We start from the raw sequence: 23731 nt of genomic DNA, 5'->3' as shown, positions 1-23731 counted from the left end.
CACCTCTGATGGGATGAAACGTGAAACATGCAATCTAACGGTTTCTGGAGAGGAGGAGGAGGAGGAGGAGAGATCTCCCCGTGCATCTCGCTTCCCCTCTCCCTTTGGCTCTTGGCTTCCTGGTTGGATAATTTAGGCTAATGCCCGCCGCCGCGCGGGTGCGGGAGAGGCTGGGGCGCGCTTCAAAGGGGCATTTCAAGTTGCCGGAGCTCCGCCCCTTTCCCTGTACCGTGTGACAACAACAACTCGTCCACGTCCAGAGAAGCCAGGAGAAGAGGCTGGCAGCCGCGGGAGCAGCAGCAGCAGCCGGCGCTTCACTCCAGCCTCCCGCGCGCACCTCCACGTTCCTCCTCCTTTTGCTCCGCGTCCCGGCGAGAGCGAGCTCACAGCTCCAGCCCCGCACCGGCAGCCCGCCTCCTTCCTCTTTTTAACTAGGTGCCAGTGAGAAAGAGGGGGGGGGGGGAGCGGAGAAGAAGAAGAAGAAGAACCAGCAGCAGAAGCAGCAGCGAGAGAAGAGACGCACCACAACCCGAGCTCGCCCCTCTCCTGCGCCTTCGTCTCCCCTGGCGCGCCTCCTCCTCCTGCGCCACCACTTTCCAAAGCGGACTTCTCCTTCCTTCTCCTCACAGTTGCTGCCGGGACGCTTCCCCCCCCCCCCGCCTCTGTCCTCTCTCTCTCTTTCTGCGCCCCCGACGCGCACTTTTCCCGCTCCCCCCTCCGCCCCCAAACATGGCTTTTTAAACCCTCTCCACGGTGCGCGCGAGGGAGCCAACTTTCCTCCCTTTCCTCCCTCCCCGCATAAACAAACACAACTGCCGCCTCCCGCCTCTTCGTTTATTTTGCGCCCCCCCTGCCCACTTTTCCGCGAAGGGGGTGGGGTGGGGGTCGGGCTGAGGCTTCTGCTGCTCCCGCCGCGCCGCCTCATGCGGCCATGGCCGCCCCGGCTCCCCTGATCCCGCCGGCGCAGCTGGTGCCCCCTCAGCCGCCCATCTCCACCTCGGCCGCCTGCACCGCCACCACCAGCACCAGCACCTCGTCGGCCGCCTCCCCGCCGGCCCCAGCGGCCTCGGCGGTAGCAGCGGCGACGGCGGCGGCCTCGTCGGGGGCGGCCAGCCTGTTCCGGACGGAGCCCGTCGCGGCGGCGGCGGCAGCGGCGTCCGCCACAGCCGCCTCCAGCAACGGAGGCGGAGAGAGCAATGGCAGCGCCAGCTTGGGCACCGGCAGCGCTTCCAGCGGAGGAGCCTCCAGCGCAGGCGGAGGCGGCGGAGCAGGGGGCGGCGGCGGCGGCCCCCCGCCTGCGCCCAGCGCGGGCACCTCTGCCGGCGTCGGCGTGCCGGGCAAGCCGGTGTACTCGACCCCTTCGCCGGTGGAGAACACGCCTCAGAACAACGAGTGCAAGATGGTGGACCTGCGGGGCGCCAAGGTGGCCTCGTTCACGGTGGAGGGCTGCGAGCTGATCTGCCTGCCTCAGGCCTTCGACCTCTTCCTCAAGCACCTGGTGGGCGGCTTGCACACCGTCTACACCAAGCTCAAGCGCCTGGAGATCACGCCCGTCGTCTGCAACGTGGAGCAGGTCCGGATCCTCAGGGGCCTGGGCGCCATCCAGCCCGGCGTCAACCGCTGCAAGCTCATCTCCAGGAAGGATTTCGAGACCCTCTACAACGACTGCACCAACGCAAGGTAAGCGCGTGCAGAAAAGGCGGAATAAAAGCGAAGAAGGCGGCGAAGAGAAAGGAGAGGGGGGTGGGAAATAGCGTGCGCCCCTCTGATGCGCTTTGCGCAGCTTCTAAAAACACCCCGCCGAGCTCCTCTCTCTAATAAATATACACACACACTCTTGCTCAGAGCGCCTCTAGGGCGATCTCTGCCTCTTCTGCTGCTGCATGTAAACACGTGCAGCTCAGCCCAGAACATGTTTGGCTCAAAAGTTCAGCGGGACTTACAGACCGGTTTGTGTGGAAGTGACCCTCCACTTTAGTTCGCTTGGGCTCGCTCCCAGGTAAGTGGGTGCAGAAGTGCAGTTCTTGCTCCCTTGGAAGCAAGCTCAGGATTGGAGCCTTACTAAAATGAAATGGAAACCTGACCCTTTTCTGTTGCCACTTTGAAGTCTCCCGCCCCTCTCTGTCAATCTCCTTTGGAAGGAGAAAAGGAAGGATGACACACTTTTAATATAGAGGTGAGCACACAGGCCCAGTGTTTAGTTGGCAGGTGCCCAGGGTTCCAACAGATGCATGGAAGTCCAAGTTCCTTGCCCCCAGATATTGCACAAGTGTTGTTACTGGATGGGGGAAGTAAGACACCTGCAGAAGGGCACCTTTTCAATCCAGTTTGCAGCTGTTGAGGAAGGCACGCTCCAAATAAGGCACACAATAGGACTTGGGAATCTTCACACACTGACAAAAAGTTTCAGAATTGAGTCCTTTAAGCTGTGACAACACTTCATCCCATCCTTATCAGTAAGACATTACTGATCTTCTGACTGTAAAGGCTTTTATTAAAAGCCTCAAATCTTCTTCAATTTTTGCAACCTGATCTTTGCCCATTTTTATAGTAAAGAAGTAGATTAGCCTAGAGAGCAAGGAGAAGGGAGCAAGGGGTGGGTGGGGGGTTTGTTTATTTCAGGGCACCCATATGCACTTTCCCATCCTATGGACCTAGAAATATATATATCTTTTGAAAAGCAGCAGTAGCACTGCTGCCAGGCAGCGTAAGCAGGCCTTACTGATGTCAGTGTTTCACAACACAGAGAACCATTTAACTGTGGTGTTGATTTGAGTTAAGGACTGATAGGAGTTAAGTAGTAACTTAGACATAATAAATAACCGTCTCTAGTCAGGTTTTAAAAAGTAGGACTTTGTGTACTGCTTTGATGCATGCTTATGCAGAGTGAAGACGTAATTTTGAGTGACGCTGGACAAACCACCACTATTAGGATGTGTGATTTATTTATTCAGAATAAGACCCACCAGATAGGGAAGCTCTGAGCGAATACCATTTTTTCTGCAGACAATTGCCATCCTATACTTTTTTCAGGTTGCTTTGCTGATGACACGGCACCCTGGGCAGTTGGAAATAGAGAAAGGACCTTTGTAGTAGCAAAGTGGATTTGACTGAAGAGGGAGCTGTAGTGGAAGAACTGAATTTAAAACATGAGGGCAAAAGAATGCTCATAGATACACCATGATTGGTGATTTGAAAAAAAAAATCAGCAAGAAAAAGTGTAATATAAATCAAGTCTATATTTTTCTAATTTACACATTTCCTCACAAAGCATGCATAGGACCTGGGAGCATGATACACAATCTGTGATCATACAGCTCATATGCCTTTCTCATAATATGTCTCTATTTATAGATGGGGAGCAAGCATGCTATTTATAATTTATAATGGGTTCTCTCTTTACATATGTAAGGATGCTAAGCAAAACCACTTACTTGGAGACTTAAGTGCCAACTACTTTCCACAAGTCATTGGACAGAAAGGTTTCTCCATGGAATAGAAATAAAACGTTCAGTTCACAGTCTAAATATTCCTAATTTTCATATTAGTAAGTATAAACACAGAGTTTCTTCCATATAAAAAGTGGCAAATATTTTTGCCCCGATTCAATTTTAAGATAATGAATGTGCACTTGGAATGTGCATACTGGTGTTAAATTCAGATTTAATTTTAAACTAGTTTCAGTATAACTGAATCAAATGAAAAGAGTCAGTTGTGGGTTTCTTGAGTTGGTGATCAGATGAGGTATCCTTCTACAATTAAATGGTCACATGTGTGCACACACAACAAAACCTTCTTTCCAAGTTTAACATCTCTAAAACATGCTGAAATTATGTAGTAAAAAGCAGGAACATTTTGTCCTGATACAACTTTAGCTCTTCTGAATAAAAAGGAAATTTAAAGGTTCTCTTAAAAGAAAGATGCTTGGGATGGTAGATTGTAAAATGGGCCTTGTCTTTAGTTCTGCTTATCAGATTTGTTTTGTTTAATATACCCCTGTAGTCTTTAGTTAACTTGTGGAAGAAAACAATTGGGAAATACCCAATTTCTAAGAGGTGCACTTTTTTGGTCTAATTATTTGAATTGCAAGTAAACGAGACAGTTCTCTTTCCTCATTATTTTGCTGGTTAAAACTTTGTATGACTCAAAAGTCAAATGAGCAGAAGTTTGCCCAACATGAACCTACTAGTTTTTTTAAAAAAGCTTTCCCTATGGAACCTGTGTGTGTGTGTGTGTGTGTGTGTGTGTGTGTGATTGTGTAGAGCCAGTGCTGTTAAACCAGAAAAAGTTTTCCAAGTGCGAAGTAATTACAAAAATTTTGTCAAGAGGTGTACATTTATGTAAACCACCTCTTCTCGCACCACCAGACTTTTCATGCCACAGTTGACTTTAGACATCTGCAGATAGCCCAGAACCCAACCTCTCAGAGTTTAGGAATTAGGTAGTGAAGAAGATACCCCTCTCGTCCACTGGAGATTATTCTACTGAGAAAAGAAGAGAGGAGAGGATTTGCTTGGCACAAGAGAGGAGTGGGTGGGGCTGGGGGAGCAAAGGAAGGGGGATGAAATCTGTCAAAAGAGGACATTCCTATTGTTGAAAATAACAAACCCCTTTAGAACAGAAAGTTCAAGTCTGAGGGCATTAGCACTGATTCTGTTAGTTTTAGGATTCAGGGGTTGGAACTGGGGCGCAGACTCCCGATACGGTTCAAAACAAAAAAAATAACAATATGGAAACAGTTGTGTGTGAATAGCAGTGTGGTTGGGAGACCTGATTTCTCAGCTCAGAATCCTGAGACTTTTTCAGACAGCTGCGTGTGAAACTTTAGATCAGGTTTTCTAAATCGTTTCCAGTTAACGCTTTCCCCTCTTTGAAGACGTAGAATCTCTACACTTTAATATTTTCTTCTTATATTGGGGGTTATTACGATGCAGCAGTACGTTTAGAGTCAACTCCTCTGACTTCTTATCTTGTTGTTTTACTGCGCTTCGTTATGGCTGTGCTTTCTTCCTCACTGAATTAAGTTAGAATAGTAGAGACACTTTTTAAAGGGAGAAGCAAAGAGCACGGTAGGGGGACCCCCCCCCATTTTTACACTAAAAATTGAGAGGTTAGAATGCTCAGCTGGTTAAATCAAATATCCTAGACATAAGGAAAACATCAGCACAAGATTAGCAGTGCAATCCGGGGCATGTCTCCTCAGAGGTAATCTCCATTGGGTTCCAAGACTTTCAGAAAAGTGTGCATAGGATTGTAGCTTAACAGGTGTAAGCAACATTGTTTGTGAGTCTATATATGTTTGTGGGTCAAGTCCCTGGACTTCCACATACCTGCAACATGATTTTGAAACAAGCAGCACAATCCTATGTAAGTTTTCTCCAAGTTCCATTGAGGTGTTCTGAGGATTGCAGCCAAAAAGGAGGTGGCTTACTGTCTCTTTCTGTGATTTTGAGTGCTTGTTTTATTGTAAGTCAGCATGGCGAAGGATTAATTTCAATAAGAGTGAAGCTGATAAACCGTCGTTTCTGTAAGCTAAGCAAATAAGTTTATTGAAAAACCCTTCAGTAAACATGTACAAATGAAGCAGTATTTTTCAATACGTCAAGGGCAAACGGTTGCCTCATCAATTGTGGTACTGTTTTTTAAAAATTAATTTCTCCCTTTTTGTTACTTTTCATTTGCACAGAAACACCCCTGCCTATCTACGTTCCTTTTGGAAACTAGCTGTCTCTTATCACTGAGTTATCTAAAATACATTTTCATGTTAAAAAAAAGCATGTATGGGTGAGATAAAATGTAACTTCAAAGCAAATATATTATTGTTATGTACACATCTCAGCCAGCTGACAACCTTGGTCAACATCTTTTTTGGGTAGCTGTGGCTGGAGGGAGTTGATGATGCTAACCATTTAGTCAAGGCTAATATACTGTTTAATCAAATGATATTTCAAAAAAGCTATTAATTTGTTGTGAATAATAAACCAATTTGGTTTCCCTTAATAAGTTTTGATTCATTAGTCATCAGTTGCTGTGAAGTACTTAAATCAACTTATCTGTATGAAAAGCGACATCTTTTTTTAAAAGAGAAGCCATGTGGCTTATAAAGAAAGTGCCTGATTTACAACGTCTTATTTACGCAAAGTGCTTGTACTTACCTGAATTATCTGCGCTGTAATATATTGCTTTCTTTTAGAAAGGACATAAGGCTATTTTCTGAATATTATTAACAGATGTGGATTAGAAAATAATGGCATTTTAACATAGATTTCTGAATCGCAGTGTATTTCCTATACAAATATTTCCATGATGCCAACTAGGCATTAAGTTTATTGTCTTAATGTGCCTCTGAACTGTAAGCCCTTTGGCTCTAGACACTTGTATGATTCTATGTAGTAGTTTAGTCCAAAAAAAATAGTGCAAAGATCGTTTTCCGTAGATTAGGTTTCTGTCAGAGGCTGTTGTTAAGGGCACAACAATTTCTCTCTTTTTTAATGTAAGCAAGGGATGATGATATGAATGCATATTATGCAATCTGAATAATATTGGAGCAGAATAGAGTTGGCTTTGGTCAATTAAAAATGTGTAGGAACTAAGAGATGGCCAGCAACAGAACAGGTAGGAAACAGTGATGAAAAATCAGACTAGAAAGTGGCAAATATCAAATGGTCAGATCAGTCAGCAGAGCACACATGGTAAAAGCGCTTAGATTTAAGCCAGTTTACAGCCTAGTACTAAGTAGGCTTACTTGGAAACATGTTCCACCGAGTTCAAAAGGGACTTTTACTCTATGTAAGCAAGGGTGCTTAGAATTGCAGTCCTAAGGATACCATCAGTCCCCAGTACAAGTTAAGTTCCTAAATCCAAATTCTCTGATTTAATTAGTTCGTGGGTTGAGGCTGGCTGTCAGCTTTCATGAGTGATGACTGAAACAAACGCCAATGTTTTGCAGCTAGACTTAATTCTCTGGCTGCTAGATTTACTAATTCGTTTCAGAACTCTTGGTGTTTTCTCCTAAAACATAATCATCTTCATCTTTAGCAACCCTTTGGTTGGCATAGCTTTTGGATGAGGCCCTGTGTGAATATGGATTTGTTCCCTAACCTTTTGCTGATCTTACAAGATGCTATTCAATGGGTACACCGACAGGCAAAGTAAAAGTGAAGAATTGCTAGTGACGTTCGCAAGTTCTTTTTGTAGGAATGAGAACTAATGGCTTTTGGAGTACAGCATACCAGGAGGTCACACACAAATAGGTCTGTCTTCCCAAAGCTTTGCTGGAAAAAAGTATGCAGGAGGAGCCAATATTAGATAATATTTCTTTTCTGCATGACACACTTTAGTGAATTTCCCCACTTTTTTATTTAAAAGTTAGGAACCCCCCCCCCCACATATAAATAGTACAGTCAAATGTATATAATTCATGGAACGGGCATTTTATCCTGCAGCACACTTGCTTAAAAAATGTGTGTGTTCCAAGATTTACAAAGGCCTTAAAGGGCAGCATTTAAAGGATAATAATGATTTCAAAACTCTTGCTTTCTAAAATACAGAGTATAGAAATGCTTTGTCATCAGAATCACAATTCCTTACAGTACTTGTAGGCTTGGATCCAGACTTGAGTTTAAAGTAGATCCATTGAAATTATTTTATTCACTTCATGTTAGACAACAAACTTAAGTCCCATTGATTTCAAGGGGTCTACTCTCAGTATGACGAGTGTCTGGATCCAACTGATAGTACAGTAGGTGCTATATAATGTCCCCCCCCCCCATATTGCACAACACTTATGGATGCAGAATACAGAGAAGTGTATGTGGTTATAATGTTAATCAAATATTTGATTTTCAAGTTGATATTTAGCCTTTTCCTAGTTTGCCCTTACCAGATTGCAGTGATGTAAATATATATTCTTTGTTTGAGAGACTTGGCTGCAAAATTCCTTTTTGACTCACTCAGGTGATTAGCTTAAATTATATGGTTTATAGCCATCATTTTGCAAGTAGAAATAGCTATATTTATTAATAATGACTTGTTATACAAATGGGAGTTATTTCTTGCTTATATTTACAATTATTATTTTTAAAAAGCAAATTTAATTTTGTGAAACTGCTACAACCCAATATATTTAGAAGAAATAAGAGACACACGGTTGCTTGTTACTTATAAATTCTTGCTTTAACTCCTCATGCAAATCTCAACGCCACATTGCACTTCATATTTGTAAGTCTCATGATATCTTTACAGGGCAAGATATCTACTTGTGTTACTAAAAGTTATTTAATAATACTGACTTTTAATGAATGTAGATTTATTGATATTGAAGGCCATTGATATTTAGGTCAAATATGGATTGCAGTAGACTGCAAATGACAATGCAACAATCTTGTGCATTAAAATGTTCAGGCAAATTATAACACTTCTAGTTCTATTCCTGTTTTTTGATTGTGGGAAATCAAAATATTCAGATCTCCGATATGTGGAATTTACCTTGCATAATTTTGCAGTAAATTCTTGCACTACTTGAATGTTTACATAATCAGTGAGGATAAATTGTGTGGCATATATTCTGAAATAGCTGTCAACAGAAGTTTGTTTTCTGCTATTTAATATTGGTCTTGTATTGCTTGTCCTTTTTTTGTTAGTGCTTTAATATATGACTCAAAATTCCTCTGATTCATTGTCTGAAATGTGTTGCATATGTGTCATGCATGGTTTGTAATGTATGACAGAAGTGGAGAAATTGCATCATCTAAGATTGGTTGCATTTCCTTTGGAGCTATTGTATTGATTTATAAACTTACCATAGCAATGGCTAGGTCAGGTAAGTGTGATTCTTGAACACACATGCAAGACTGGTGTTTTTTTTTTTTAATGCAAATATTTCTCTCTGAAGGTGAGAATGTAGGGGAAATGTTGAATTCCACACAAGAAAATTAGTTAGTTAGAAATAACAGGAAGAAGTCAGTCCAAAATCTCAAACATTGAACTGTCAGTTTTAAGCCACAGGGCCGATACAAATGTTATGTTCAAATTGGCTTTCTTTGTCATTAGTTATTTAAAGCATATAACTTTTTTCATCTGCTTTACATTGTAATCGTAATTTTAAAATGCATATCTTTGGCAGGCAAGTCCTGTTCATGGACAGATCCTCACCCTCCAAAAATAATCTCTACTTTTGCATACTGAAACAGCAATATAATGTAGGCTGAGAAAACAAAAAACTGATGACAGGTTTTAAGTTGCCTAAATACAGGCCTATGTGACAAAGAGTAATTTACAAAAAGTCAATATCTGCCAGGCAACAAATCTAGATATTTCTTGAGGGCCTATTACAAATAAGCTTCTCTCTCTTCCTCCCTCCCTCCCTCCCTCCCTCTCTCTCTCTTTCTCTCTCTCTCTCCAGTGTTTTATCAAAGTGAGTTTACGGAACTCAACTATATCCTATGATCATAATACTGATACATTTTCTGTTCATCAGCCTGACTCATTCCTGTTAAATTTAGACTTAATTCCTATTTAACTGTAGATTGTGTCAACCGTGCTGTAATCTTTGTTATGAATTTTGTGAAGAATGGAGAATATGTGAAAAAGCCTGCTATGCTATAAATGCATATAGTACCTGGAAGTAAGTCCCATTGAACTCAGTGGAACTTAACTCCTGAATAGACATGTATCGGATTGTACTGTAATCGTGTTTTCTAGGTTCAGTCAGGCTCCATATTTCCAGCCCTGTTAGAAATGACAGGTGTTTTTTGTGAGTGTGCTAACAATAGATTTCTACGCATATGTGAAGCATTGCAGAACTGCAGTGATGGTGTAACTTTCATCTGATGATGTGTCTTTAATATTTTCAAAAGTTTTTAAATGGTTTGTTAGCAGGACTGTGATATCCTTTCACTGGCATTGGTCAAACCTAATAACTACTATTCGTTTTTAAATGAGTTTGCTGTAATATAAGCAGATCTTTGTTTCAGAACTTAATGGGACATGGAGTGGTCTTCAACTAGATTTCACTCAGAGTAGACCCATTGAAATTCGTGAACACAGCTAAGTTGGGTCATTTAATAATATCAGTAGGTCTTCTCTGAGTAAAACTTGACTAGCATGCATGGGTTGAACCTGTCGTTTGGGATCCTTGAATTGTTTTCTCTTTTACAGTTCTCATTGGTCTAATTTGGGACATTAAATCCCATTGGAGTCCGTGGAATATTTTTCAACACACTGTCTTGAAGGACCACAGTTTTAAGAAGAAGCCTGCTAGATCAGACCAAAAGGCCACATCTGGTCGAGCATTCTCTTCTCACAGTGGCTAACCAGATGCCTGTGGGAAGTCTGCAAAAAGTGTTTGAACCCAACAGCATGCTCCTCACCTGTGCTCCTCAGTAACCAGCATACAGAGGGAGACGGCCTCTCGCCCTGGAGGTAGCACAGAGCCATCCTGGATCGCCATATCCTTTATGAACTTGTCTAAAGCAGGGGTAGCCACTGTGGTGCTCTTCAGGTGTGGTGGGGCTACAACTCCCATCAGCCCCAGCATGGCCAGTTATCAGGGGTGATGGGAGTTGTCCAACAACATCTAGAGGGCACCATGTTGGCTATCCTTGGACCACCAGCTTTTAAAGGCGTCCAAGTTGGCAGCTACCACTGCACAGCAAATTCTGTCGTTTAGCTACTCTCTGTGCGACTCCCTGTTGCTTCTGCTAAACCTTCCAGCACGGGCCATTGTATTATTCTCCATAAAACATTTCCATGGAAATGAGTATCACAGACTTCATTGCTATGAATTGAAATTTAATAAACAATAACACGGTGGGTGGGAGGGTGGCATTGTTTGTTATTATGGTATGTATTCTTGAGTTCTTATAGTGTAAACTGCCCTGTGATATTTGGATGAAGGGTGATACACAAATTTGATAGATAGTATTATTATTATTATTTGTTTGTTTCACCTAAGTGCAGTTGAAGTCTGCTTTGGGTTTGGTGTAGTTTGAAGTTAGTGAGAATGAAGAGAAACATATTTTTTGTTGTGGTAAACATAATTTTAAAGTGGCAATAAGTGTTTACCAGTGAAGAAGCTGGATGCAATTTCCCTGTTGCGTTGTACATTGTTGAGAAAACCCATCTCCTTTAGAGAAGTGATGTTATTCTGTTGCAGAACTTACCGTATTTCCCCTTTCCACCTTTAAATGCTAATCTGATTTGGGCTGTGGCAGTATCCATGAAACAGGGAGACAGTTCACCACCTTTAGGGGCAGGTGTGGCTGGTGCTGCTAAACCCAGCATAATAGTTTGAAAGAATGAGTGAGGCTCTTTTGCTTTAGTACATCTCTTGCTGCTTAGCCTTTGCCAAGAGTTATGGTTCACTTGTGTATTCACAACAACTCGCTAAGTAATGTGTTAGGAGAAAGAGGAAACCACAACTGCAGCAAACAATTTAACATATCTGGCAAGTGTTGGGTACCTCAGAGTCAAAGCCAAAGCAGAATTATGTTTGAAGAGAATGCCAGAATACTTGCTTAAAATTATACATTTGTAAAGACAAATGTTACACATTTCTTTAAAGCTATGCCACTATTTAAAGGTATGATAATTATGTATAGCTAAATATCATTCCTACTTGCTAATATATTTGATTAGCTTCTAATTGAGAAGATTTTAAAAATACTGTTAGAATAGTTTTGCCTACTTACACATTTGAAAGCTTAAAAATATGTACACATACCTGCATACATTATTTTATTTGTAAGCCGCCTTTCCCCAGTTCAAACCATGCTCAAGGTAGCTCACAACATGAAAAAACACATCACTACAACATAACAAAAGTAGCCATAAAGAGTAATTGAAACATGAAAAATGCATAACCAAACCGAACAATTTCCACATAAATCACAAGATCTAAAATAAGCATCAACAACAGCAGCAACCCTTGCGCCCCACTACAAACCCTCTCAAACAATACCCCAGCCCAAGAATCTGTTCAGCCTCAGCTTTTGTAGCTGGCGTCATCCAGGGCTCCACCTTCCCAGGCCAGGTGGAAAAAGTCCTACAAGGCAGGAAGCAGGTCTTCCAGGGCTCTCAGCCAAAATGGTTCTTACTGCTATAGAGCTGTGTTTCATAACCCAACTATGGATATTTTTTACAATCTGTTTTAAAAGTTGAATCCATGGTTTGTTTATACTTTATAACAGTCTTACATACCCATAGGTTGCTTGCCAACCCCAGCCCCTCCAAGCACAAGGTAAGAGCAGCTAGAAACGAAAGAAATGTTTGGCTTGTTTGCTTATTATGAGACAGCTATTGGTTTGTTGAACAAACCATGGTTAAATAGCTTATTGTTAGGTGTGGATGCAGCCATTCTTGTCAAAGGCCATGCAGAAGACCCTCTGCCCGGTGGTGCCTGGTCTCAAGCAAAAAGAAGGATGCTGCTGAGTGTAATTGTTGCCATACAGAGGCAGAATATTTTGTCTAGCCAGTATTTGAGGACCAGGAATTTTTTGCTAGATGTGGACAAAGCTGTGATGACATTCACCCAGTGTGATGGGTCATTGCTGCTCAGTCCCTGACCTTCCTGTGTTGACCAGCAAATGTTTGTAGGGGGGTTTTCTCATGCTTACTTGAATGTAATAGGGCCCCGATCATGTACAAGGTTTTACTCTAATTCATGGTTTGAGCTGACATGCACAGGCCCTGCCCCCATCCCCATATTTAAACATTGCACATTCAACATCATTTGGTTTTTGAGCCATTGTTGGAATATATAGTTCGGCGTTACTTAGCATATTGTGTTTACATAATATTCAGAATACCACTTCTTTGCTTAACCACCATCTGCCCAAAATAGCTAAAATAACCTTGCTTGTACGTAGTTGATGCTTATTTGCTTTGCTTTCTCCCCTTGCTGCCTCAGATATTTATAACTTTAAAACCTGCGTATTCATGCCGCAGGGTCAATGGCGTAAGCATCAATGGTTTAGGTCTTGTGAAAGGTTTCACTTCACCTACATTTTCTTTCTTAGAGCTGGGTAAGATGGCAAATATTGTCTGTTCCAAATGCTGTTTATGACACTTCGTTATAATTGGAGGAGAACCCAGCTCTGACATATGTGCTCAGATTGGAAACAAACCGGGTTTTTACAGAGCTTGTTTAAAGTTATGTCTTTCAGAGTACCAAAGAGCAGAAAAGCATTACCTGTTGCTTTTCAAGTATTTCCCCTCTTCATTGCAGGTGGCATTATTACTTTTTAATTATCTTAACCTTCTAGAAAACAATAGAAATAGTTGGAAAATTAAGTTTCAGTTTATTTTGTAAATTAATTTTAATTATAGGCACGTACACCATTGCTGCAGGAGGCTTCAGAAGAGCTCAGATTTTCCGGTTGTGCGTTTGTTTGACTCTCTTCTTGGTATTGCTGGTTAATGCTGAATCAAGGACCACATGGAGTCACAATTAGACTTACTGGGTGCCTCGTATTATTTGATGGTGGTGGGGGGGGGCACTATCTTCTTCTTATGTTAGTATTCCACCCCTGCTCTTCGCACCAAGATCCAAATAGATGAGTGCTACCCTTTATACTTGTGTTGATGAGATAAATATTTTACGGACTCTCATTGGCTGAATAAGGAAATAAAACATGAGCAATAAACATTTTCCTAGGCTTACAGTCCTCCATGCATGATGTTATTATATGAATAGGCGTTGGCCATTTATGTTGTCAGCTTTACCACTGGCTTTATGGGGAAGCTCTTTAGAAACGCAGAATCATAGAATTGGTGAGCTGGAAGGAAGCATGAGGGTCATCTAACATAACCCCCTGCAATGTAGGAATCTTTTGCCCAACATGGGGCTCAAACCCACGACCCTGAGATTAAGGCTCTGCCTTTTCACACTCAACTCTGAGCTCTATCTCCTTTATCCTTGTGTGATATTTCTAATTCTCAAGAGAATCTCATTGTTAGGGATAGCTAATGCCTGAATAATTCCTAAAGAAAGGCAGTTTGATAAGGAAATGCAACTTTTTGTGATAGCATGCACAGAAGAATTTTCTAGCATCTGCATTGACTGGAGCAGTAAAGGACCCCTGACTGTTAAGTCCAGTTGCGAACGACTCTGGGGTTGTGCGCTCATCTCGCTCTATAGGCCGAGGGAGCTGGCGTTTGTTCGCAGACAGCTTCCGGGTCATGTGGCCAGCATGACTAAGCCGCTTCTGGTGAACCAGAGCAGCGCACGGAAACGCCGTTTACCTCCCCACCGGAGCGGTTCCTATTTATCTGCTTGCACTTTGACATGCTTTTGAACTGCTAGGTTGGCAGGAGCTGGGATTGAACAATGGGAGCTCACCCCGTTGTGTGGATTCAAACTGCCGACCTTCTGATTGACAAACCCTAGGCTCTGTGGTTTAGACCACAGCTCCACCCGCGTCCTGGAGCAGTATGGCAATGTAAAAAGAAGGCACTAGTAGATCAAGGACAACAGGTACAAGCGAATATTTATTGAAAATCTTGAAAATTCGGATACATTTGAAGATTTAGTATCTTTTTCAAAAGGGAATTAGTTTCTCAACAAACCATTATTATCTGTGTATGTATTCTAGTGAGGATGATCTATATTTATGGATGGAAAAGCTAAGCATGCTGTTTTGTTGCCTTGCTCATGAGTGAGATTTGCAGCCTGCAGCAGACGACTCCTTCTCTGTTTGCATTTACTGTGTAGCGCTGTTATGGCTCCATTAGGCTGTCATGATCTTATGATCTCCCTCTTCTTCTCTCTCAGTCTGCACTCTCTGGCTTTTGCTAACTGTGGTTTACCTTTTGTCTGAACTGGCAAATTAAGGTTAGTGCCTTTCCTCCTAAACACAAATGCAGGATTTAAAGGCGACATGCAAAGTATAGTTTGGAGGCAAGGTGCTAACCATAGATTGGACATTGCAAACAACTATGCTTAGTGGAAGGCAAGGAGGGGAGGGCACAGAAGGTAGATTGTTCATAAGCCAGTGGGTGGAAGCACTGTGTTATTGAAACATGTCTTACTGGTAGGCTCAATTCAGACTTTCAGGATTATTACATTTTGCATGAGTGTTTTTTTAATATAAAAAAGATTCTTCTTGTGCCTGACTGGATCTCCAAAACTTTGCTGCACGTATGAATGAAAAAAGATTAATACCGATGCAAGGATTTTAATATGAATTTTTGATATACAGTGGTGACTAGGAGGGACAGTGTTTCAAATAACCCCGTCATCAATTACTGTTACATTGCTGTGAGCGGAGCAAATCTGTTTAGGATGGAGATGTTTAACTAGAATGAAACAATTGTCTTCTCATCTTACTATTTTAGGTTATGCTTCAAAGCATACCACAGTCTTCAAGTGTGCTATGGAAAACAAGGTAGTCAAGGAGGTTATTTGTTTTGTCAGAACAAAGTATTTTAAAAGTTAATGGAATATCTATTCCAATAATGCCTGCATTATTGGTGTATGTTCATGGACACAGAGAGAGAATTGTAGGCAAAATATATAAAGCTGAGCGCTTGAAAGTAAACCACTGGAATTTGAAAGTGCATGACTTCAGCTGGATTGTGCCAGGTGTTTTGAACATCCTCTGTTGCAATCTTTCCCTTTTTTTATTAAAAAAAATGATATTTATTTAGAGTTTGAAAGTTACAGAAAGAGAAAAAGAACAATAGAAAATTAAACAAAACAAAACAAAACAAAACAATACCTTACAATACATAAAAAAACAACCAAGAGAAAAAACAAATAACAATACAATAAAACAACTAAAAAACAGAACAAAAACATTTAAAAACACATCCAGCCTTTCCATGTCTTTACCTTTCATATACTTGTTTCATCGACCTCCTCACACCTCCCTTTTTTGTATTCTAGTTCAATTAGCTATTTCAGCAAGTCCTTTCCATCTTTCTCAATTTTCGTTCTAAAATTTAACTTAAGACATTCTAACCTTAAATTTTCCACTTTGGTCCATTAGCAATCTATTTTTACTTAATTCTTTATAACATTTCTGTTAAAGCCATATAACTTCGTTCCAGCATCCTTCTAACATTCATTAATTTTGCAATATTTCTGTAAATATACTTTAATTTTTTTCCAATCTTCTTCCACCGACTCTTCTCCTTGGTCTCGGATTCTGCCAGTCATTTCCGCCAATTCCATGTAGTCCATCAGCTTCATCTGCCATTCTTCCCGGGTGGGTAGATCTTGTGTCTTCCAATGCTTTGCGATAAGTATTCTCGCTGCTGTTGTAGCATACATAAAAAAAGTTCTATCCTTCTTTGGCACCAATTGGCCGACCATGCCCAGGAGAAATGTTGCAATTTTTCCCATTTGGGAAAAAAAAGAGGTCCACCTTCCCTCATCCCCATTTCACCGTTGCTGTCCAGGATGAGAGGCGTTGGGGAGAGAGGCAGAGACTGACTGTAGTTTTTTCTGTCTACTGATGTCTTCTGCTTGGAAGTGAGATGTACCGGCGAGTGTGGGAAGATGGTCTGCAGCATAAAGGTATGGTTGGAATTGAGGAGAACTTCCATCCATTATCCTCTTAAATGACTTGAGACCTCCATATCTGAAGGAGCATCTCTCCCTGTATCAGCCTGCTTGTGGTCCTACATACCTCTTCTCAATGTTCTTCCACTGGGAGAGGTGCGTTACATGATGACATGGGGCAGGACCTTTTCAGTGGTAGTCCTTCATTTATGGAATGGCCTCTTCTGTGAAATATGCCTGGCACCAACGCTTGTTTTGGAATCAGTTAAAACCATGGGCTTCTGTGGGTTTTTAGAATTATTGTTACCACCTGTGTGGTGGCTACCTGGGGTTTTGTGGTTTAAAGGATATTGTATTTTTACCTGCTCTCATAAATCGTATTTGAACTGTTCTCATTGTTCTGTTGAAATGCAAGCCACCCTGGGATCAAATGAAGCCTCTCAACTTCATTTATGTATTTATTTAAGAGGTTTGCAGACATTCTGATTCCTTCTGTCTGCATCTCACCCTCCCCAAATGAGCAGGACTTTGAAAGTAACCCTGTTTCCAATTATGAAGGGCAGCGTAAATGAGCAACTGCAGTGCCATTTACATCAGTGTTACTTAGCTGTGTATATGAGTTGCATCATAGTAATTTACTTTTTCCTGGAATAGAATGCATATAGAATTAAACATCACGAGGATCTGCACTACTATGCTTCACACTGCCAAAAATCCCAAGGGACAGAAACTTAACCTGCTTTTATAAAACCATAGAATTATACAAATGTTAGGTTCTCCATGGGAATGTAATGAACAACTTAATCCTAAATACAGGAGACCTTTGGGGTTGGATTTGATCAGTCCCTCATGTCACATCTGTTGTCTGCAGTATTCAGTCAATGGGGTATTTTTGGAAACTTGCATGGATTATATTTCTAAATATTTATTACTTCCTTCTTCACTGCTGTTATGCTTATATTGTAGGTTAGACAGGCCTTTTTTTGGCGGAACAATCCTATGCATATTTACTCAGAATTTAATGTAACACACTCTCATGTAAGTGTGCTTAATAGAGTTATGAGTTTGTGGGTGCCAGACCACTCTAAATTCCTGGACCCAGTAAGTGTTAGAATTTAATTGAGGCTGGGTGTGTTAAACTGGGTGTCAGACACCTAATCCTAGGACTCAGCAAGTTCTAATCATGCCCATACTATCTTCCTGTGTTCAGGTAATTGCTTGGGTGATGGGCCATTAAGAGAACAAAGGAGAGGTGGTTCTGTGTGAGACGGCAACTCTTAACTCGCAGATAGTGAGAAGGACAAAAATTGTGTGTTGAAAGTATGTAAAGCTGCAAGGTGAAAAGCCAGAAAAGCAGAGCACGATGTTAGATTTCTGTTTCAATCCAAGGCTTTGGCTATGAAAGAAACAATACCCTTTTGGGGTGTCAATGCTTTGAGCCCCTCCATCACAGGCTCAGGTTGTGTATATGTGTAAATAGACCATTTATCATAAAGACACGACAGTCTCCGCTCTGCCTCATTTCCAAAAGGAAACACAAACCCCAAGAGTCTTCCACTGCTCCTAGGTTGGGGTGGAGCGTAACAGTATTGCCAGCTTAGGCTGCATTCCTATTTGCACTTACCTTGGAGTAAATTTCGTTGGAGTAAACATGCTGAGTAAACATGCATAGGATTGCTGAGTTACAATTACCCAGAACCAGGTACAGCTGTGGAACTACACACGTATTTCAAAAGAGAAATGTAACATTAGTATTTTTCTTTCCCTGATGGGTGAAACTGTGGGCAAACATTTTACCTGGCTTTGATTAAAATTTGGTATGGGCAGCAAGGGAAAAAAATGCATCAGGCTATCAGTTGACCATTCCTTCTTAGTGTATATAGGCAACTGCTCATTTAAGCAAGGGTTTTGTTCTGAGGTACCGCATGTTTAAGTGAAGTCGCATATATTTGAATCACCATTGAAAAAGCTCGCAAACACCCTGTTTTGTCCCTGCCCCACCCCACCCTGTTCTGCCCCTTTTTGTAATGTTTTTGGGTCACTTCTGGGTTTGGCGCGATGTGCGTGTCTGCAGTCACACACATATTGGGCATAAAAGTGTGAGCGACTGCTATTATTACGATTATTCTATTATTTAAGATGTCTGTATGTTTTTTTTACCATGTTTTTATTATGTTTTTATCATTGATGTTTTGTAATGTGTTTCTAATGTTGTACACCACCCTTTGAAAAAGGGCAGTATATAAATTAAAACAATACTAATGCTACTAATAATATTCATTGGGTTTGACTTGAGTATGGTGAGAGTGTAGAACTTTTTGCAGAGTGAACTGCTGTGCCTGGGCACAACAGCTGGTGCATCCTGTCACTTGTTGGTGCAGCAAAAATTGGGTTGTGTCATATGCTGGAATGGTTTTAGAGCTGAATATGTGAATTAAAAATAGATTATATAACTCGCGTAAGCCATGTCTTTAGTTAAATTGCTTGTAAAACTAAAAAATAAGCTGTACTTGTGTTTCTGGAATTATGGTCTAACATAGAGCTGTTGAAACTCCCAACAAAAATGCATACTTAGCCACCACGGAAATTAAGTTGGGAGCACAATTCTTCACTCGTATAAAACCCAAAATGTTGATTAAGAAGTACTTGCTCTTAGAGCAGGGGTCAGCAACCCGCGGCTCCGGAGCTGCATGTGGCTCTTTTACACCTTTGCCGCGGCTCCGGGGCAGATACTAGCAAGGGGAGGAGGTGCATTGTGCGCCCCGACACTCCCCACTGTGGCGGGCACTGTACTGGCTGTGACGTCGCATGGGGGCGGTGCGTCACCTTCCCGCCCGCCCGCTACATTGTAAGGGGCATGTACGCTGGTCACTGCATTGAAAGGGGGCATGTACGCTGGTCACTGTTTTGAAGGGGAGTGAAGAACACACAACAAAAAAAAGTAACTTGTTAATTTAACGTTTATTTCTATGAGGAGGAGTAATTCTGAGGGGTCAAACAAAGAAATAATAAAAAAGTGACAAAAAAGTTTTTTTTATAATGACGAGTTTTGCGGCTCCCAGTTTTTTTTCCTTCAGAAATGGGTCCAAGTGGCTCTTTTTGTCTTAAAGGTTGCAGACCCCTGTCTTAGAGGAACCTTGATGTTTCCCCATGAGTTGTTACTCTTAGAGTGCCTCCTGATTGGAGGGAAACAAACCCAGCGCAGAGACACAATAGGAAGCCTCCTCTGGTGGCAGGGAATTCTGACGTAGCTCTGCATCGGGTGCGGTTAGATCAATAACTTTGGTTGCAAAGCTTCAGGCGAATTATCTGACCCAAGCAGAGTGTGATTGGAATGAAATAATGCCAGAACAATGAATCATGCAGAGAGAGAGCTGACACCCTCCTCCCTGGGTAGAGTCTTGAACCTCATGCAGGCCGTTTAATTCATTTCATGTAGCACACCAAGTGTGTCCAGCTCACGTCTTGTACTGGTCTCAGATACTCATTTTCAAAAAAGTGAAGCAAAAAAAGTATTGTTAGCAGTTACTACTCAGACCATGTTTTTCTACTACAATTGAGTCAACAGTAAATACCGGGACACTTGTGGAACCATTGTAGATGATTGAATTTACTGTATGTTAAAGATGAATTCTGTGTCATCTTTGGGAGGGATGAGTTGTGGTGAGGAAAGAGAGTGTTGGTTTGTGTGTTTGTTTTTTAAAGGGGGCATGACAGTGAGGCTGTTTGTTTTTGACAAAAGTTGTTTGTGATTTCAGGTACTCATGGGAAATCTCTTGATCAGATTCACATCTGTTCCTGTCAAAGTGGGTGCTAAGATACCGGTCACCCAGCAACCATGTCCAAGAGGGAATTGGGCCGATAATAACTTCAAAAAGGAATGACAGATGCTAGATTAGGATGAAAGACAAAACGCATGAAAAATGAGCTTGTTAGAATAAAAAATTTGTTCAAGCACCTTCATGCAAATTAAATGAATATTGAACATTTGCATGCAGTAATTCCTACTTTTTTGTTGATTGAGAAGAAATAGATATGGTGCCTCTCTAAGACTCTAACATGTAATTTTTAGTACCAATTATCATACAAAGCTGTACCTTTCTGAAATACCCACCAGATTAGTCACTTGGATGCTTAACTGTATTCCACATGCAATCCCATTATTTTGTAATGTGCATAAATCTTTTAAAGATATGTTTTATTTATTTTAATAGTAAAACAAACAAGTAGTCCTGTTTTAATTAAAATATTTAGGGTTTAGGATGCTTTGGCTCATTGGTTCTTCAATGTTACTAACATTTGAAAAAGATCACAGAAGCTAAGATCGAATGCCATGGTTTCCTAATGAATGGTCAAATAGCATTCCATTAGAATATTTTTTTATTTGAGTAAAATGAAAATATAGTCACTTCCTCATCTTGTGGGTCTTAGGAGAGATGGTTTTAAGCTAGCGGTTTTATTATTGAAACATTCATATGACAACCAGAATTTAGAAAAGGGCTGATAAAATGTCCTGATTGAGAGAGTATTCTGTGTCTTGGTTTAGCAGTGTCTAATGTGGTCACGTACAGAAATTGATTTTCTTCAGAAATTAATTAATTTTTCATATCGCCCTAAGCTGCAGTTAAAAAGAGTGCATACTTGTCTGTTTTTTCCAGAAATATTGCCTAATCATATTAATACCATTGCCCCAAGGATGAAAAGATAATTGTACAAATGCATTTGGAAATATGTATCACTGAGTATTTATGATTAAATTATGCAAATGACCCAGCTCTCATCCTTTCCAGACCCAGATTGTCTAATTAGGATTGATATGCTGAATAGATGTTCCAGAATTTGAATACAAGCATGTCCAAAGAGCAGAAAATTGGAAATGACAAGGCTGAAATGTTGAGGAAAGTGTCTTTTCCTTTTATACTTTACTAATGTGGTGTTAGCAGTTGCCGTTTTTCCTTTGGCTATATTGTGTGACTCATCTGTCCTACAAGAAAGAAAGAAGCCAGAAAGAAAATGCAACTTTCTCAAATAACTCTTTATTTTTTTAAATAATACAGCATTCTGTCCTAGTTAATCTTCTCTTCCTCCTCCTGATGTTGGAACACGTTTACACATATTAGAATTTTGTTGCTCTGTACAGAAATATAGTCTTTCTGTTGGCTTTTCCAATGTTTCCTGCTTGCTTATATTTAAATTTCATTACTGCTTCTAATGTGGAAGTGATGGCTACAGTTCCAGTATTGATTTCTTAAGAGACTTTACTCTTCAAATTGTTAATATTATTTGGACTAGCTATGTCATCTTGCAATTCCATTTTGCAACTTCCCCCTTTGTGCAAAACAACAACAACAACAACAAAACTGTCAGTAGTTTTTTAATAGTAGACGATTTCTGGCAACCTACACAATATTGAAATCCTAAACAGTGACTTGTATTTATTTGCAAATTCTTTTGTTATTCTTATGAAGCGCCACATCAGGGAAGGCTAGGGTGTAGCAGTGAGTGAGCTGATAGTACTGCAGCCATCATTAGCAGCAGGAGTCACTCTGTCTGAACTCTGTAGGTTTTGTTCGCCCATCTGCAGGATGATGGATTGCTATGTTTAATACATTTCAGCTTTTGTCTGTCTTAGTGTGGATAGACAGCATTATCAATGATTTCAGTGGTGATTAGCGATCCGTCGCTGCCTTTTCCAATTGGCCAGATAGTCCCCAGGAGTGTTTCATGCAATAACTTACCGTGCAATTGTGTAGTTCAGCTTAAAACATGGATGGCTAATTCCGTTTTTAAAAAGGCAAACAATATTTTAAATCCATCAAGAGCAGTTCAAACTGCAGCTGGCACCTCAAAGCAAAACTGCACAAGGTGAAATTATGGAATGCTCATGGATCTTATCTAAATATTTATCTTGTTTCACAGTAAAAGGTGAAATTATGCGTCACTTCTTAAAGAAGCCAGGATATATTTTTGTGAATGCATTCCATAGGGTGTAATGTCATCATTTATGCTCCTGTCTGTATTGGAACATTTTAGCTACTGGTGATGTAGCTGAAGTGCAATGCAAGGGTTGTATTAAAGCAATAAAATAGAACATGACATGTGTCATCAGAAGATTTGCTAAGCCCCTGAGTGTATTGTGATTCAGAACTCTAAGGGGCTGAAAGATTCCAGCCACCAGAAAAAGTTGTTATATACCAGCAACACACGCCTGGAGTGTCTTCATTATAATTTTTGAACAGTACAGTGGTTGTTTTGATTTTATATTTAAGTGCATAAAGATGATATGGAAGTTAGACATTTTATTAATTACGTGTGTTAACCACTAACACAGAGAACTGCATTCCAAAATCAGAATTTTAGATTGTAGTTTACAGTGCAGTTGGCTTTCAAGAATGGCCTGAAGACCCAGTTTGGCCTCCTGTGGAGTGCTTGTCTGCTGTTACAGAGCTGGTTGCTGATCACTCTGATTGTATTTGAATGGTGTGGGGATGGAAAACTTAAATATTGGGAGATATTGAGTGTTTTGTGTGAAGGAAATGGGAAAACCCCTCAAAGCTTAGGAGTGAGGTTGAAGAGCTAATGTATAGTCAGTTGGATCAATTGCTTATATCTATGCTGCTGTTATCCACTATTCAGCTTATTTTTATTTGTTTATTGGGGGGCAGCTGTTGCCTTTAAATATGTCTTCACTTGTGGTTGTGGCCTTTTTTCAGCTTTCCCGGCTTTGCCCATGTGTGCTAATCTGTGACTGAAAATCTCAGGATGGTCTTCTTGCTCCTTCATAGAAGACCTAGGCAGTGACAATCTTCATAAGTAAGAGAAGAGTAATTAAATACCAACTGAGGACATGGGGGGAGGAGAGATGTGGCAGTGTGTCTGGAAGAGAGTTTTATCCCCCCCCCCCACACTTTTTAATCTGCTCCACTGTTTCAAGCTATCTTAATTTTAATGATTTTTTTTAATGATATAAAGTTGCCTTCATGGTACATGGCTTCAGAGTGCTTACTTGCCATATACAAGGATCACAGGAACTTTGAACTTTCTAAAAGTCTGAAGTTTAAAAAGAGCAATCATTTTGACATGTTTGCAAGAGTTATTTTATTTTATTTGCAGCGCTGCATCTGGCCCAAAGAGACCAGCTGTGAGGACGGTGGACCTTGCGTTAGTTTAGACGAAATATCTGTGGAAAAGAACATGAGTTTCTTACAGATAAAATGTATAAACCTAAAA

At 40.9% G+C, this 23731-nt stretch overlaps 1 protein-coding gene across 11 annotated transcripts in view; it reads left to right on the top strand.

The window, feature by feature from the left end:
* Positions 1–929: 929 nt before the first annotated feature.
* Positions 930–23731, top strand: part of DACH1 (dachshund family transcription factor 1) — a 342260-nt gene continuing 319458 nt past the window's right edge. For all 11 annotated transcript variants that reach the window (XM_083501192.1, XM_083501191.1, XM_083501200.1 and 8 more), the window contains exon 1: positions 930–1680. In XM_083501192.1, the coding sequence (XP_083357318.1) occupies positions 932–1680 (749 nt within the window). In that variant the 5' untranslated portion in view covers positions 930–931. The remainder of the gene's footprint in view (positions 1681–23731) is intronic.

This window comes from Podarcis liolepis, assembly GCF_965112155.1.
Source record: "Podarcis liolepis genome assembly, chromosome: 4".
NCBI classification, from domain to species: domain Eukaryota; kingdom Metazoa; phylum Chordata; class Lepidosauria; order Squamata; family Lacertidae; genus Podarcis; species Podarcis liolepis.
Note: the sequence above shows the minus strand (reverse complement) of the source record. Positions and strands in the feature narration are given on the sequence as shown.